The sequence below is a fragment of the Betta splendens genome, chromosome 24 (genome assembly GCF_900634795.4).
Source record: "Betta splendens chromosome 24, fBetSpl5.4, whole genome shotgun sequence".
NCBI lineage: Eukaryota > Metazoa > Chordata > Actinopteri > Anabantiformes > Osphronemidae > Betta > Betta splendens.
Genome location: NC_040901.2, coordinates 11,387,760 through 11,404,487, shown reverse-complemented (window position 1 = coordinate 11,404,487; position 16,728 = coordinate 11,387,760). Strand labels below are relative to the sequence as shown.

Below are 16,728 nucleotides of genomic sequence, written 5' to 3'. Positions count from 1 at the left end.
CACACACACACACAAAAGAGCTGTGTTCTTGTGTGTGTGTGTTGTTGGCGTTTTAGCGGCTGGGAGCGAACGTCTATCAGAGGTGTGCAGAGAGGAATGCTCCACAATGAGAGAAATGTTCTTTCAAAACAGTCTGCGAACTGGAATTTGAAACAAGGACGTGATTTTCGGCGCCGCCAAGGCAAAATACCTCTCCTGCCGCGGCGGCGTATCAGAGCTGAGTGGAACTCGCCGCTTGTGTGCTCAGTTAAAAAGCCACAGCACATATTTCCACCGTGCCGGGTTTTAAATCCAATACCGCTTTCAGAGGCGGAAATTAAGCGAAAGAAAAGCTTTGAAAGCTAACAGAGCTCGGGCGCGTTCGCCGCAGCTCCAGCAGGGATCAACAAGGCCAAACACACGCTCCGGCAGGTGAACCCCACGCAGAGCATGCAAAGCGCCTGCCTCCAGCACTTTTAAAGGAAAGAGAATATATCATTAGTGATGGAGATCAGATACAGGCATGTGGCACGTGCTGCCTGTTTCCACAGAGCAGTTTAAACTCATTTTACTATAAAACTGTTCAAACTTAGAGCCCCTTCTTGAAAATCTGCCCTTTTTATAACGTTGGAACCAGTGCAGACGCTTCATGCACATAAGATCCATCTTTTTTGTTTGCATGCAATTAATGACAAGCTGCTTATGATAAACTATTGAAACATGTAAAAGAATGACTCATTTAAACATTCTTTTATATGTTAAACTGTTTGGGATGTTTAACAGCGGGCGTCTCACAGTTTACTTGTTGTTGTTTACTCCATGTACACATGATGCAATACTCGCCATGGTTACAAACTTTGCTCTTTTAACCCACGCAGAGAGTTGACACGAACTGACACCTGCACTGTGGGAAAGAGGAAGCCAGATCGTGAGCATCCACCGCGAGCCCAGAGTGGAACAATCCACGCTCGGCGTCCTCCGCGTGTCCCGATAACTCGCCGTGACACCGACTTAATTGAATCGAACGGGGGAGCGAGGTGCACGCGGAGAGGCCGGTTTAAGGGAGCGCCACGGCCGCGACTCCCCGCCCGCCGTAGCGCCGGCAGCCCGAGACAGTCGCTTAGCTTGATGTTAACTTGTTTCTCCTCCGGCGGCGGCTGTCACCTCCTGGTTCGCCTCTGCGGCGGCGGCTCAGATCAGCGGGGGATCTGAGGGCCTGTCGCCGTGCTCTCCATCACCGCCGCCGCAGCTCGCTCGCGGGCACAGGTAGCGGAGCTGTGACGCTGACTGGTCGCTGCTCCTTGTCTGGTCTCGGCGCTGCAGCGCAGTCCCCGATACCTGGAAATGTGTCCGCTCTCAGAAGATGAACAATCAAATAATTGTGACTGGGATCGCTCGAAGCTGGCTTTACTCATATTTCTCGGAGTTGTTTTGCAAACGCACGCCGCCGGCTCGCTGAATCAGATCGCTGGCAGTCGCCGACATGCTGCTCCTCTCGGCGGCGCTGTCGTCGCGTCGGCACATTGATTGATCGAGCCAACCGTCGGCGACAGGCCGCGTCTCTCTGCATTAGAGCCGCCTCCCGCTCCGGCGGCGCCGCGGGGCCCGGGCGCACGTGTCGGCCCCCGGGCGGCGGCGGCGGCTCAGACGCTCGGCCGAGGCCCCGGCGCTGGAGTCAGAGGTGATGCTCGGCGGCCGCGGGCGACGACTGCAGGAGCTCTGGCTCCCGGTGGTTCGTTAATGAGCTGAGACAAGCGCACGCACGGAAAGGCAGACAGGGGCTTTAATGGATGAGCTGAGAAGCTGCAGTAAAAGTCCCGGGATTTATGACATTCAGTAGTTACTGGTGGCACGCGGTGAACTAACGTCCGTGCGTTTGTGTTTGCAGGAAGCTGCACGTTCGATGAAGGCTTCTCCCAGTGCGACTACCAGCAGGACCCGTACGACGACTTCGACTGGACCCACATCAACACGCAGGAGGTGCCGTACGTGTCCCCGGAGCTGCCGCAAGGTGAGGCCGAGGGTTGTGGTTCATCAGCGTGTACGTTAATATATGCAAATCACAAATGCAGGCGTTTTCAGATGGACGGCCATCTGCCTGGACCAGTCGGGGTGTGGGGGGACAGAAGTGTCATTGACACCGGATCCTCTCTGCTCTGCTCTCCATCCTCTCCTCTCCTCTCCTCTCGTCTCCTCTCCTCTTTAATCAGTTGCTTTTTCCCTCCTCCATGATGATGATGAAGGGGAAATTAAATCTTTCTGCCTCAGGGCTGAGGGTCTAATTAAGAGAATATGAGGTCATTAATCAACGGCAGGGAACAGGGAAGGTTGCCTACTTTACGGCGTTAAAAGCAAAATGTTATAACAATAAGCAGCTATGCGGTGTTGACATAGTTTACCAAATTAAAACCAGAGGTAGAGCTGTTGACTGGTGAACAATGACATGATGAAGAGACCATGTTAAAGTGAGCCAGCTCACCAGTTTGTTCATTTGCTTCATGTCCCCTTGTTTGCTTCCTCTCCTTTTCTCTCGTCTCCTCCTTCCTTGCCTTTCGTATTTGCCCTCTCCTGTCTCCTTCTTTCCTTCCTTCCCCCCTCCCTCCTCCTCACCCACCTCCTCCTTCCCTCCTTTGCCTCTTTTTTATTTTCCTTGTCTGTTGTGGAAGATTATGACTTTGTTACCATGACAATGTAATGCAGTTATTTATCTTTCACGCTTATCATTATGACAAACCGGCGCCGCTGACATTTAGAGAAAGGTTCAGTTCAGCACTTGGTCTTTTAACAATTTTCACACACACACACTTCTCTCAAAGTGTTAGACATGTGGTCTTCATGATATTTAGGCCACGACGCAGGAGCCAAAGTCGAGCGTTTAGTGTTATTAATACCAAGTGGTGTCACATGCACAGAGGGCAGCGTTGGCAGCGCGGGGGGGTTAAATAACTTGCCCAAGAGCGCAGAGGCAGTGCCTGGAATAAGCATGGCATTAAATGGAGTGAGCAGGGGCGCGAGGGCGGCAGAGCAGGTTAATGGTTTGATGCCGGCCGCTGTGGTTGCGGGTTCAGAGCCTCGCCCGGAGGGACGGGGCACCGGCTGACATTTGATGTGTCAATAACGCCAGCAGGGCGTGGGCCGAGGCAGGAAGCGAGGTCGCCCGGGGGCGGATTTCAGATCCAGCTCCAGGTTGGGGGTTTGGACGCGGGTGAGCAGCTGAGGTGCTCGCTCCAATGCCTTGCCCAGGGGCACTGAGGTAATGGCTATTATTAGAACTGTTGTTTACCCAGGCAATCCGAGCCACCAGTATCTTCTAAGTACTCCAGTCTGGCTAGTTGCTTTCATCCCTGAGGGTTTGGCATAATTTAGAGCATTTGCTCTAAAGTCTTTTTGCCTTTTTAAACCTTGAAAATAAAGGATGTTTATCTACAGGATTTGGCATCTGAAAAACTGAGGGTTGCACAGAGTCATATCAGGTCTCCACCCAGAGTCACCGCAAAGTCTTTATTTCACAGCCATCGACTTTTAAGCCAACAATTACACTTTTGTTTCATGGACTCCGCGTCGACTCGCGCTAGGTGCTAATCGCTATTTGCGCTTAAGGCGGTATCGAGTGTGCAGTCTCTGTAATGGAGATAAAAGTCCCGCGTGTAAGCTCTCTGGGGGCCGATGCTGGCACCGGTGGCCGAGGCTGGGGTCTGGCTGCTCCGCTGGCAACGCGCGCCGTGCCAGTTGAACATTCATGGGCTGCGGCTCAGCGGCTCAGCGGCTCAGACTAAAGCAGATACTCTTGACTCATAATATTGTCAGCCAGTACCTCTCTAAACCCATTTGGCATGCAATTCTCCCCGCGTCGCTCTCTGCGCTCGTGTTCTCCGCTGTGTGGCGTCTAATAAGGGAGGAGAATAAAGACCGGTCCCCCGTCCCCTGGATGCTTTAATAATGACTGAATAACGATGGATGCGGCACAAACCGTGGCCTAAACGAGGTCGGACGCTCAGCTTCACAAAAGCAATATTGTTGCACTTGATTGCATAATATAGTGAACGTATTCATCCATTTTGTATTAAACTGTAGTTTGTATCTGTTCAGATCATTTAAATTGAAGTGTGCTACTTGAAACTGACCTCAAAAGAAGTTTTTAAAGAAACACCCGCGTGATGGAAAGAAGCAGCGGCTCCATTGACTTTGGCCTCAGGAGATGCTCGCTGCTTCGATCCAAGGGGCGCTTCAAAATAAAATGGACACGATCACAGAATCTATTTCACATTACGTCTGCAGTCCTCTTCAAAAGCAGTGTAGATTCTTGGTTATGCGTTTAGTACATTTTGCCGTTTGTTTCATTTTGCATATTTTGCATGACAGCCGATGCGAGCGGCTGCAGAATACGCTCCGAGTGAAACTCTGATGGCGGCTGGTGTTTTGCTGAAGAATCCAGTCCTCTGTCAGACACATGGCTGCAGTTGTTGTTATGTGACATATCTGGGTCTTAAGGCTGTCAGGGGGTATTTTTAGCCACGTCGTTATATCGTATAGTCATTCTATTAGCGGCCATTTTAGACTTCAGTTCAAAGACATCAGCCATTTTAGAAAGTGGCAGATGTCAGATGTTCTTGGCATCACAAGGTCTCCGTTCTTAGATGGGTGTTGTATCACTTACATGTGCCGTTATTATTAAGTCATGAGTACAAGTTGGTATTGAGTCTAAAGCTAATTTACTGAGCGATCTGTGGTATATTCCTATTCACTGCATATTTATCTTCGGTTCAAACGTTGCAACTCAAATCTAATCTACTAGTTCTAATTTTGCCAGTTGCAACACTATGAAAATGAAAATGCTCAAGGTTATATTTTGCAGTGTTGTTGTGCGTTGTGACATATCTGGGTCTCTGACTGATACAGTATTTTTAGCTGGCAAACCGTTTTGGCAGCCATCTTACAGGCACTTTTTCATGTCACCGTCTCAGTGCCAAAAGTGATGGAATAGTGGCATCCTGTGTGTTTGTTTCAGATGGATTTATTTGGGAGTTTTGGAGGGGGGGGTGGCCTGGTTTCATCACCAAGGCGGCTGGTTTCGGGGCTGCTGGAGCTCCAGAACCAGGAAGCAGCACCATCTCACACGTGCTGCTGGAGCCGGAGCTGCTGGAGACGACAGACAGACCAGTAACTAACTGGACGGCGGCGCCGACAGGCAACACGTGTTTGTGTGCGCGAGCTGAAAGCCCGTTCGGTTCCGCTTTGTTCTGCAGGGAAGCGTGTTTTCTCACAGCAGATTAGCCGAACAATAACTGATCACCACCATTGTCTCACTGCCTATTGTATGGCGCATATTGTGCCAATAGAATTAACCAACTGGAATGATTATTTTTTTCAATTTAATTGTCTTTAATTGTTTTTATTTGTTCCCTTTGAGCATTTTTATATTACTGAATTCTTTATCTACAATGGATATTTATTTACTGAACTCCTGTCAATCATTTAGGTTGGAAATTACCCTAAGACACAACAAAAAACTTTGCTGCAACAAACGTGATACATTATATTGCCTTTTTTTCCCACAATGCAAACACTTTAAAAAACGAAACTGGCCAAATGTGCACGTTTCACACAGTGGAACCAGAATAAATTTGCATTCATCTCTCAAAAAATAACTTGGCATGATTAATGCAATGGTGTGATTTTCAAAAATGTACCAGCCGCAGCGTTTCGGCCCCGGCTCTCGCCGATCCAATTTCAGAATTAAACATTATCTTAGCTACTTTTCCTCAGTTTCCAATGAGCTAATGTGAGATTAAGCATCAGGCAGGAAAGGCTCACAGATCATCATATTCCACTGGAACAACATCTGGTTGAGGTCTGAGCTGATTACTAGAACATCTGGATGGGCTGACTGACTGTCCCGTCAGCAGACCCACATTATGCGCTGCTTCAAGCTGTGTTTCATGCTGTCAGCAACGTTACACAGTTCCCTTTAGTGACACTAGATACCTGATGCCCTTTTATAGCTAAAGTATCATATCTGTCTAAAGGAACACAGACAGTAACACTGCTGGTTGCTGTGTGCGACATATTGCATTCTGTGGAAAGTTAATGTAACAAGGGCATTAGTAACTTAGATTGTGTTCATAGGTTTCCCTGCTTTGATGCCCACTCATCTGCAGTCATTACTGCTCGGAAGCCGAACATTTCATATGAGGAGGGAGAAAACAAAGCGAAGAGACGTTCTGAGAAAAGCGGTTGAAGGGAAGAAAGAAAAGCGTGTGATCTCTGGAGAACGCGAAATGAAGAATATAAAAGAAACAAAGGACCGGCTCTTGTCTTCTCTTCACTTTCCCATTTCCCATGTTTATTTGTTGTTGGCAAGCTATGAAACAGCCCCGCATCCACAAAGGAGAAACAAATGACACAGCCATAGAAACAGGGGCTTGTTTTATGTGTCTGGGGGGAAGCTGATTTCTTGTATGCTGAGCCCAAAAGGAATGAAAGGCGAGTGAAACAGAAGGGAGTAAAAACACACAAACACAAAGGGAAAACAGGGAGGAATCTTTTTGGGGGTTGTTTCCATGACGAGCAACGCGCTGCTTAAAAGAGAGCTCGGTAAAGAGGGGGCGGGGGGGGGGGGGGGGGGGGGGGGGGCAAGCAGGTGTGACGGTAGCACGGAGGGTTCTGGCGATGCTCTGAATTAGACGCGGTCCAGAAAGATGTTCTGGTGGAAAATAAAACAGGGGATGAATTGGACGGTGGAGTCTTTACAGTGAATGCTGTTGCTCCTCACTGTGAAAACCAGCCGTAAACGCTGTCATTTCCGTCCACCTTGAATTACACCGCCGCCCTTCGTGACCGTCTCCCCTTTGTCTTCGTCCCAGGCTCCTACATGTACGTGGACGTGTCCCAGTACGACAGCGGGGAGAAGGCCCGCTTCCAGCTGCCGGTCATGAAGGAGAACGACACCCACTGCATCGACTTCAACTATCTCCTCACCAGCCCCGACGGCTCCAGCCCCGGCACGCTCAACGTCCTAGTGAAGGTGAGCATCCGCGTTTGGCCCCTCCTTCCTGCGTTGCATCATCTCATGTATGTGCGTTTTCCATCATGTGCAGGTCAACAAAGGACCCCTGGCCAACCCCATATGGAACGTGACCTCCTACACCGGTAACAGCCGCCTCCGAGCGCCGCTCGCATTCCCACTTCCTCGTCTGATTCCTCACCTGTAAATGTTGTCGTTCAGGGAAAGACTGGCTGAGAGCCGAACTCGCTGTCTCCACCTTTTGGCCCAACGAGTATCAGGTAACGCCCTAAATAACAACCAGCGCCCGTGCATGCTCCTGTCATTGTGTGTACGTCCGCCCGTCTGGTCCATGTGAGCGCACAAAGGCAAACACATGCGCGCGCTGCGAGGCAGGCGGCTGATTTATCTGTGTTGACGGAGGCTCAGGAGGTGACGATTAGGCTAGAAAGAGCCTGGGACTCAACGAGCTGTGTGTTCATGTGTGTGGCGGAACAGCGCCTTTGTCGTCAGTACATTTTTAATAAGCACCTGTCTCACCTGAGCATGCTAACGGTCGCAGGAGCGCTGGAGTGGCTCTCATTACAGTGATCATGGCTGCCTCCTTAGTTCCCGTCAGTCACCGTGATCTCGGTGAGTGCTTCTTGGCTGGTGTTAACAGATGTGTGCATGCTGCGGGGTGGCTTGTCTCCTGAACGTCCTGGCAGGCAGGCGCACACGCCGCCATCGTGTTAACACACAGCCTGGGGACTCAGTAATATTACTGTAAGGCGAAGTGTGAAAGCATCCTCCAAATGGCCCATCTGGAGCCCGGTCCCCCCTCGCTGACGGCGGGGAGGGATCACCAGCCTGAAACTCATGTGTCAACATGTTTTAATTGAACATTATCATCTCGGTTTGCTGAGGCTTATGTAGGTTTTCCAGGCTACAGGAAAGGTTATTGGATTCGAGGCTATGAAGCTTTTTTTTTTTATTCTTGTTGGAACATGTCTCCGCGTTAGCACTTTAGCTTGGGTTGTAATGGGACTCACAAGACACATGCAGACGCTTGTAGTCATGTAGAGCCGCACAGAGGAACAGATGTACATACAAACGCACACAGACACACACAAACACACTCCCACACCACAGAACTACGCAGACTTTGTCGTTATAGGGTTCGTCTGTGTGTTGATCCCTTTTGTGATGAATAAAGCAGCGCTTCTACGGGAAAGGCACTTATTACAGAATACGTCTTCTGAGAAAAACCAGAAGAAAACCAACATAACCAGGCTGAGGGTGGGTGCCCATCAGGTGAGTGGAACCAGACCAGTAAATGCACAGGTCCAGGTGCAGAAGTGATAGAGCTGCAGATTTTGATGCATGCATATGAAGTGATGCCTGATCACCCAGAGCACATTTTAAACCCAGGTGTAAACAGTCCGTGTCAGTGACAGCGGGTGACATATCGCCCGAGTCTGCTCACGCCGCGGAACGGGATGAAACAAGTGCAGTTGCAACATTTTTGATTCAGGGCCCATACATGCATGCATCACAGTGATATATGTGATGGGCTGATAAGAGGATACACGCCATAAGCCAAAACTACTCTCCACTGATGAAACGTCAGTCTTCAGCCTTCGGCGTCGCAAGAAGTCGAGCTATCAGTAATCCGGCCTCACGCCGGGGAGACGGGTGAGTCATGAACGACTGCTATCTCCTCAGAGGTGGGCGCCCTCGTATCATTCAAGTGGCCAACGAGCACAAACAGCAACAAAGGCCAGATTTTCAAGACTGTTCAGAACCTTGTTGGGACTTGTTTCCGCTCCCTCACTCACCGGTCCCGGTTCATGTGCCCGTTCACGCCTGGAGGCATGACCCGGGAGGCAGACGGACGGTCGTCAGACAGACGGCGGCGACGGCATTAACAGTCAGGTGACGTCTTCCTGCCGTGGTCCGCAGTGAGCTGGGAGTGAAGGATGATGGGAGAGAGACGGGATAAATTGGGGGGGAGGAGGGGCGATCGAGGAGGGGGAGAGTGTGACAAGCAGGGGATGATAAGCTATGGGTAAACAGTTCACTGCAGATTTCAGTTTACAGGTGATGAATGACAACAACCTCTCATCCCCTCATGCTCCGTCTCTCCTTTTCGCTGGCGACCTCCTCTCCTCCTCCTCTGTTCATTACGCCGCTCTGAGTAAACACTGTTAGAGGAGGGAGGCACAAACAGAGAGGTTAGGAGGGAGAAACGCTGGAAAAGAGGGATGATGACAGCGGAAATAAAGAGCGAAGGGATCCCGAGCGCACGGACAAGGAGGGTGGAAAGGAGTTGAGATGGATGAGTTTGGGGAGAATGGTCTTTATGCACGCGCTCAGTTGATGAATTGAGATGGGGGTAAATGGAAAAAGCAGTTGACTGCAGTATTAATGCACGGCGTGAGATATGCAGCTTTAACCCAGTGAACACACACAGCCTCAAAGCAGCAGCCTCAGAGGAGCCTTATTGTGAAAATCCTCCTGGAGTTTGAGGCCGTGTTTCTGTTTCCCAGGGAAACAAAACAAGTGGCTGCACAAAAGATGCAGATGAGGAAAAGTTTGAAAGTAGCACCGGGGAAAATTAGACGTATACTTTTACTGAGTTCAGTGTCGCAGCGGCGCTTCGATGGCAATCAGTCCATTTGTTGCTGAGATATTTATGTCTGAGTTGCGGCCGATCGCGTCGCGCTCGTGGAGGACACACTTAGTTTACAATGAAGCTGATGAATGGAATGGAAGGAAATGAAGAACACAGGGGCACCAGCCCTTTATTTGCTGAACATATGTGAGCGTATAGGCCAGAACGCGTGAGTCCAGCAGTGGGTCAGGGCAGCGTCTTCACGCCTCTGGAAGTTTAGATTGGATCCATCACTTTGACAGTTAAAGTTATATGGCCGTACTCCAGATTAGCATCTTCAGTGCTGCTCTCCCATTATTGTTAGTGCTGCAAAAGGAGTGTCAGGTTTTCTCACTAACCCTTTGTTTGTGCTCAAGTGATTTATGAAATTATATCAAGTTCACATCATCTCTTTAATTTAATATGTGTTATTTGAAAAGAATAAATAAATAACCTAATTAATTAATAATAGCACATTTGTGTGTTTTTGTGTGGGCTCACTGCGTCGTCATCATGTGCCCAGGTCTCCATTGGAACTTTAGTCTATTTATACAGTCATTGAGTAAAAATCAAATATAAAACAAAAATAAATACATCACCCCTCTCTTTTTTTCTTCCAGGTCATATTTGAAGCAGAGGTTTCAGAAGGCAAAGCAGGCTTCATCGCCATAGACGACATTCAGGTGCTCAGCTACCCATGCGGTGAGTCATTAGCATGCCAGCAATTAGTCGTAGTTCGCTGAAGAGGCGCTGATAGCTTTGGCCACTAATTAGACTGTACCTGGGATGGTTTCTGTTGCAGTTGAATGGGTAGATAAGTGGGAAGGTGACACGGGAGAGGAGGGATGCAGCCGGAGAAGAAAGACGAGTCACAGAGAAAAATGAGAGACATTAAAAGGAGAGAGAGAGAGAGAGAGAGAGAGAGAGAGAGAGAGAGAGAGAGAGAGAAAGGGAGAGAGGGTGAGAGGGAATAGGAAAGTGTGAAGCAGGAAATGAGACAGTATTAGGGCAATCATGGAGAGAGAAGATTCTGACCACTCAGCATTTTCTGCCTCTCTCTTTAGCTCTTTACACACACACACACACACACACACACACACACACACACACACACACACACACACACACACACACACACACACACACACACACACACACACACACACACACACACACGTGCGCAGCGAACAGTAGCTGTCTTGTCTCACACTGACAGGAAAGAGATGAGGGCTGCGATCCATTTTAAATTCCTCCTACATCTCGCGTCTCGTCTCCTTCGCCCGACCGTCGCCGCGCTGCCGGAGGCCGAGGAAGAGTTGCGACGGCAAACTGAGCGGAAGTGTCACTTAATGTGGAGACGCCGAGGCCACAGGCAGCCTCCTGGACGGCGCCGGCGCCGGAAAGGAAGCAATTACAACTCCTTTCGGTCGTCGGCCTCTCGGGACGATTCCGTCTCTCAATAGACGCTATTGATTATAAGTCGTGGAAACAGACTGTCGCGCCGCTTCCCTGCGGTGCACTCGCTCCTGTCCCCGTCTCCTCTTGTTGACGCCTAAGAAATTCCCGACGCACCTTCTGCCAATACCTCGACCCAGAACCCGGCGACGTCTTCCCAAAGGCGGACGCACTCCTCCATGCGACGCTCCTCGCAGGGAGCAGCCGGCTTTTGAAAGGGAATTGGGACTTAGGCCCCACAGTGGAAGCATTCATCCCCACAGCTGCATGTCTGGACACACAAGTTTGTGTGTGTGCGAGCTCATTCAGCGCAGGAGCCGCCGTCTACGATCGCAGCCACCTCTCTTGAATAGAAATATCACAGGTGAAGGCATCCGGGCTTTGTGGACCCAGTTCTCACCTTTGCACGCGAGAAGATGAGCGCCGCAGACTTCCTGCACCGCAGACAAACACATGTAGTCACAGATGTAGAAATCCAGTTAACATGATTTATAAATATCCAGCTGATTAAAATTTCATTCCACAACAAATACAGTGTTTGTGTAGCAGCGTTTGGGATCCACAACTCCCCTAATGACACCGACTTCCCTCACTCGCTGCAGATAAATCCCCTCATTTCCTGCGTCTGGGCGACGTGGAGGTCAACGCCGGGCAGAACGCCACGTTCCAGTGCATCGCCACGGGACGGGACACCACCAACAATAAGCTGTGGCTGCAGGTACAAACACCTCGTTCACGTTTCATTCAGGTTTAATGTTGATTCATGAGCACCGTCGCTCGCAATTCAACAAAAATAGGCAAAATGCGGATCAATTTTTGGATTGTCCTAATGTAAAATGACAGAATCATTCTGGTCCAGCACTGACTTATGACCTTGAGCAAGGCAGCCGGACCCGCCGCAGCGCCTAACCCGTGCGCGTGTCTGTGTGTGCGCTTCAGCGGAGGAACGGGGAGGACATCCCCGTGGCCCAGACCAAAAACATCAACCACAGGCGATTCGCTGCCTCCTTCCACCTCAAGGAAGTCACCAATCAGGATCAGGACCTGTACCGCTGCGTCACGCAGTCGGAGCGCGGCTCCGGCGTCTCCAACTTCGCCGGTCTCATCGTCAGAGGTGAGCGAGTCCACACGTCGCTTGGTGTCAACCGGCCATTTTGTTTTTTTATTGTCCCAGCTTTTCAGAGGTTCCTTCCTGCTGTTTGCTTCAATTAACGAGCTAAAATCACTAAACTAATTGGTGTTTGTGAAGTTTCAGATGATCTTGATACAAACCTGTTTCATTCCATGTGTTAAAACTGTCAAGGGTTCTTCCGTCGGGTCATGGTGATTATATTTAAATCGTACTGGCTCAAGAGAGGAGTCTGTAAGTGAAGGGTGTGTGTGTGTGTGTGTGTGTGTGTGTGTGTGTGTGTGCGTGCGTGCGCTCCAGCTGTCATGTGCAGCTGACATGTGGTTAATAAGGTGTCACCAATGTGTTTTTGAGACGGCTGCTTTATTCATTCACATCCAATAGCTTACATATTCAATTCATCTCTCAGCGAGAGACGGAGGAGCAGGGTAGAGAGGAGGAGGGTAAATACACAGGCGTGAGGAGCAGCCTGTGTATATTTATGTGCTTTATATACATATTTTTGTTTAGGTTTAATATGAAGCTCATTGAATCTCCTCTGGATCCTAATGTGCTGAACAAATGAATGCTCCTTTGCTAAAGCTTTATTGGTTCAAGAAGGATTTGGAAGCGGCGGTGGGGAGGAGGAAGGAGCAGGAGGCAGAGGAGGGTGGAGACGGTGGAGAGAAGTTAAATGTAAATAGTCAGCTCATTATCCCAAGAATATCCATATTAGAATGAAGAACGTGTCTGAATATGTAAACAGCGGAGCCGAGTCGTGTTTGTTATTCTGCATAGGAGATGGTAATGGAGAGAGAGAGAGAGAGAGAGAGAGAGAGAGGAATCAAAGCAGAAGGAAGCAGCATGAATATGAAAATGGGTGGTGCAGCTCAGATAATGGAGCTCTTTCGCCGTCCGGTTTTGGGGTCCACCTCCACGCGTCAGCCTGACCCCGGGCACAGCCGGGGTCAGGCTGACACCCCCCCCCACACACACCCCACTGCCAATGACTTTGCCTGTATGTGTTTTTTTAGTCCTGCTCATAAAAATCTAGAGAGATCCACTTCTCAGGATTTAGTAAGAATACATGAGTGACTAATGTTTATTTATCATGAACCTCTTTTTAATATAAGAAGGCAGAGAGGAGAGAGATGAGGAATCTGCACAGCGGGATGCATCTTTCCCAATATGATCAGGACCAATCTGCACATATGGTTGAGACTGAGCACAGAAGATGCATTCAATGTCGTTTGTCTGTAACTGGTCACATTCACAAAGCTTCTGTCTGAGGGACAGCGGCAATTATAAATATCGATCCAGGTTTGGTTGTGAGAAAGGTGTCACAATAAAAGAATGAGGACTGCTTGTATGAATATTGAAGCAGTGGAGCCTCATGTTTATTTATTAGCATCAGATGGGAGATGAGAGCAGGAGCGGAATCAAAGAAACGGGGAATATGTTTATTTCGCTCCTTGACAAGTGTGCATGTCGGAGATTTGAGCTTCCTGCAGGACACTGAACGCGGACGCAGCTAAGCTGCATTACTAATGTTTTCACTCCGGGTTTTTAATATTTATTTAAAACGGGGAGGAGGAGGACGAGAGCTGGGCTTTCGCTTGCATCATGCATGTGGTAGAATGTGACATGTAGACAACAGAGAGGCGTCTTCCTGTGTTTGTGTGTCGAGATCAGAGAACGCGAGCACATCTCATAGGGACACAGGGCATCATGGGAGAATGAGAACCGTCACATGGGATTCCCTGATCGCTCGCCAAGACGTTTGTTTCCTCTCTACAAAGAGCGGCATAATAGAAATAATAGCGCTGCCGCAGAAAAAACGGGCAAATATTTTGTTTGTGAAAATCATCCATCACTCTACCTGAGGACGCCAGGCGCTTATTTCCCTTCCAAGCAGCAGTTTAAAGCCCAAAAGATATTCAGCGTCTAATGTAGGAAAGCCTTTTGTTAGCCTGCTATCGTCTGCCTGCATTTTGTGTCATTAGTGTTCTGTGACAAATCACTAGAACCCTCAAACCTTCAGCTATTGGTTTTAATTCCACTTAATTCCACATACCTACATTTAATCAGCTCCTAAATATCAATATTAGTCTTTGCCACATGTTGGACATTATATAGATGTGGCCAGTCTGACCTCAGACTCAGCAATGATAAACCACTATTTGTGATATCACTGTAGTGTTTGTGTTGTGGAGTTGTATTTATATTATTTTCAAAATTAGATTTACTCTCTGGTCATTTTGAGAAAATTCTGGCTATAAGAGTCTAAATGATATTGCGATAATTATTTATTGGCATAATAAACTATTATTCTTTGCTATAAGCTGTCTTTTACTCTAGTGTTAGTGGTTGTTGTGTGTTTGAGGTGAAGAAGCGTGACTGAGTGTAACTGTGTGTATAAGTATGTTCATGTGTGTGTGTCACTAGTGCTTTGGTCAGAGATGAACTCCAATAAAGCCTTGCCCTGTGGTTCCTACGGTGACAGAGTGCATCATCACGCCAGCTCCTATCACACACACGCACACACACACGCCAGCCTGCATTACACACAACCCATGGCCTAAAAAGCTCTCGCAATATTACCGTCACACAAACACACAAACACACAAACAGCACACGTCGCGGCGAAGAGGCCGCGCAACTGACTTGAATTCATACAACTGTCTTAAACCTACGATGGTCCATGTCTGAAAGCTCCTGTTCTCCTCTTGGACCGACCACACACACACACACACACACACACACACACACACACACACACACACACACTAAGTAACAGTGACAGCGCGTGGACGCTCACACACACTCCTTCCAGCTCTGGAGGTCAGTCGTCCTCCAGTGAGGTCCACAGTGATGTCAGCAGCGGTGGGCGAAAGCTAAACTTTATTGACAAGGTTGCTGACGACGGACAACGGAGAGGAACACGCCAGTGGGCGTCAGGCAGCCGAGCGTCTGTCTGTCCTCTGTCCCTGTGTCTGTCTTTAAGTTTACATCATTACGTATTCCATATGATGCGTTCTCCCATTGTGGATTTGTTTCGTTATCATCATTCATCTTTGACCCAAACACAAGTGTGTCACATGTGATTAATAATAAAATAGAGAGATACTGAACCCACTGAAGAACAGGACCGCTGATTATTTGTTGTATTTTTTAGGTCAACTGTACAAACGACAAGTGATGGAACACAAAAACAGAAGCGGGAGCACGAGCCCGTTCCAGCTCTTGTTTTTTCTCTGGAGTCATATAATGACCCACTTACATTTCTTACAGTTTCGTTTTTATGTCTATTATTTATCTTCCAGATGCTCAATTGGTTTTTGTGGAAACGCAAATATATATTGAAGTTAACACAACAAGCCGCAAGCGCACAAACCTCCTGCTCCGTGTGCCTGAATAAATTTACCTTTGTGATATTTTCCTTATTTGTTTGTTAATCATCGAGTTGTTTACTTTGTTGAGTTGATGGCATTGCGAGCTGACATGTTGTTGACGTTGTTGGTTTTCTGAAGTCACTTCAACATTCATTATCTGAATATAACTCTGTCTGTGTGTGTGTGTGTGTTTGTGTGTTTGCGCGTCTGCGTCTGCACGCGCACATGTGCTGTCAAACTACAGTGTTTCATCTGTTGCTAAAAAGACACTTCCCTGCCTGCACCTCTGTGACAGCCACGCACACACACACACACACACACACACACACACACACACACACACAGACACACACGCACACACACACACACACACACACACACACAGACACACACACACGGGGCGAGAGAAATGCAAACACCCGGATTTAGATTCCCACAGAGAGAAGAAGTGACAGGGCTGAAAAATATAACTATTAATGGAATAACATGCACAGCAGCTCGCGCACACACATGTAATTTAACTAATAAATCACTTGGATGTGATTGAAGCTGCAGCAGATTAAAAAAAAAACACACATTTTTCCAGCTTCATACAGAGAGTAATTTTGCCAGGAGGTGTGTTTGAGAATATGTCTGAGAGAGATAAAATCTGAATGATTTACTGTATGCAAGACAGATCGATGTGTGTGTGTGTGTGTGTGTGTGTGTGTGTGTGTGTGTGTGTGTGTGTGTGTGTGTGTGTGTGTACGTTGGTGATTAATTCATGTGTTGATCTGTGTGTGTGTGTGTGTGTGTGTGTGTGTGTGTGTGTGTGTGTGTGTGTGTGTGTGTGTGTGTGTGTGTGTGTGTGTGTGTGTGTGTGTGTGTGGACCAGATGAATCTTTGATGCTGAGTGTTGTCGGACTGTGTGCGTCGCGTTTCCAGCCTGTCAATCATTGGCGCCTGACAGTTAGTTCTGATCCGTCTGACTGGCCCTGAACCACAACACATCCATCACATTTACCTACTAGTACACACACAAAGTACCTATTCAGGTATAGTTGGGTGTAGTACATGATTGGATTTCAGTAGAATGTAGAATAAATATGTAGACATGAAGACAAACAGACAAGGTGGAGAAAAAAATAGTAAAACTAACATTTAGTCCCTGATTATGTGA

The 16,728-nt window shown here is 48.3% G+C and overlaps 1 protein-coding gene across 20 annotated transcripts in view; it reads left to right on the top strand.

Moving 5' to 3' along the window:
• The window catches only part of ptprk (protein tyrosine phosphatase receptor type K), a 64,971-nt gene that overhangs the window by 24,868 nt on the left and 23,375 nt on the right, over positions 1 to 16,728 (top strand). For all 20 annotated transcript variants that reach the window (XM_029142192.3, XM_029142190.3, XM_029142188.3 and 17 more), the window contains 7 exons: positions 1,868 to 1,990; positions 6,843 to 7,003; positions 7,077 to 7,128; positions 7,205 to 7,263; positions 10,235 to 10,316; positions 11,672 to 11,787; positions 12,009 to 12,183. In XM_029142192.3, coding sequence (XP_028998025.1) covers positions 1,868 to 1,990; positions 6,843 to 7,003; positions 7,077 to 7,128; positions 7,205 to 7,263; positions 10,235 to 10,316; positions 11,672 to 11,787; positions 12,009 to 12,183 — 768 coding nt within the window. The remainder of the gene's footprint in view (positions 1 to 1,867; positions 1,991 to 6,842; positions 7,004 to 7,076; positions 7,129 to 7,204; positions 7,264 to 10,234; positions 10,317 to 11,671; positions 11,788 to 12,008; positions 12,184 to 16,728) is intronic.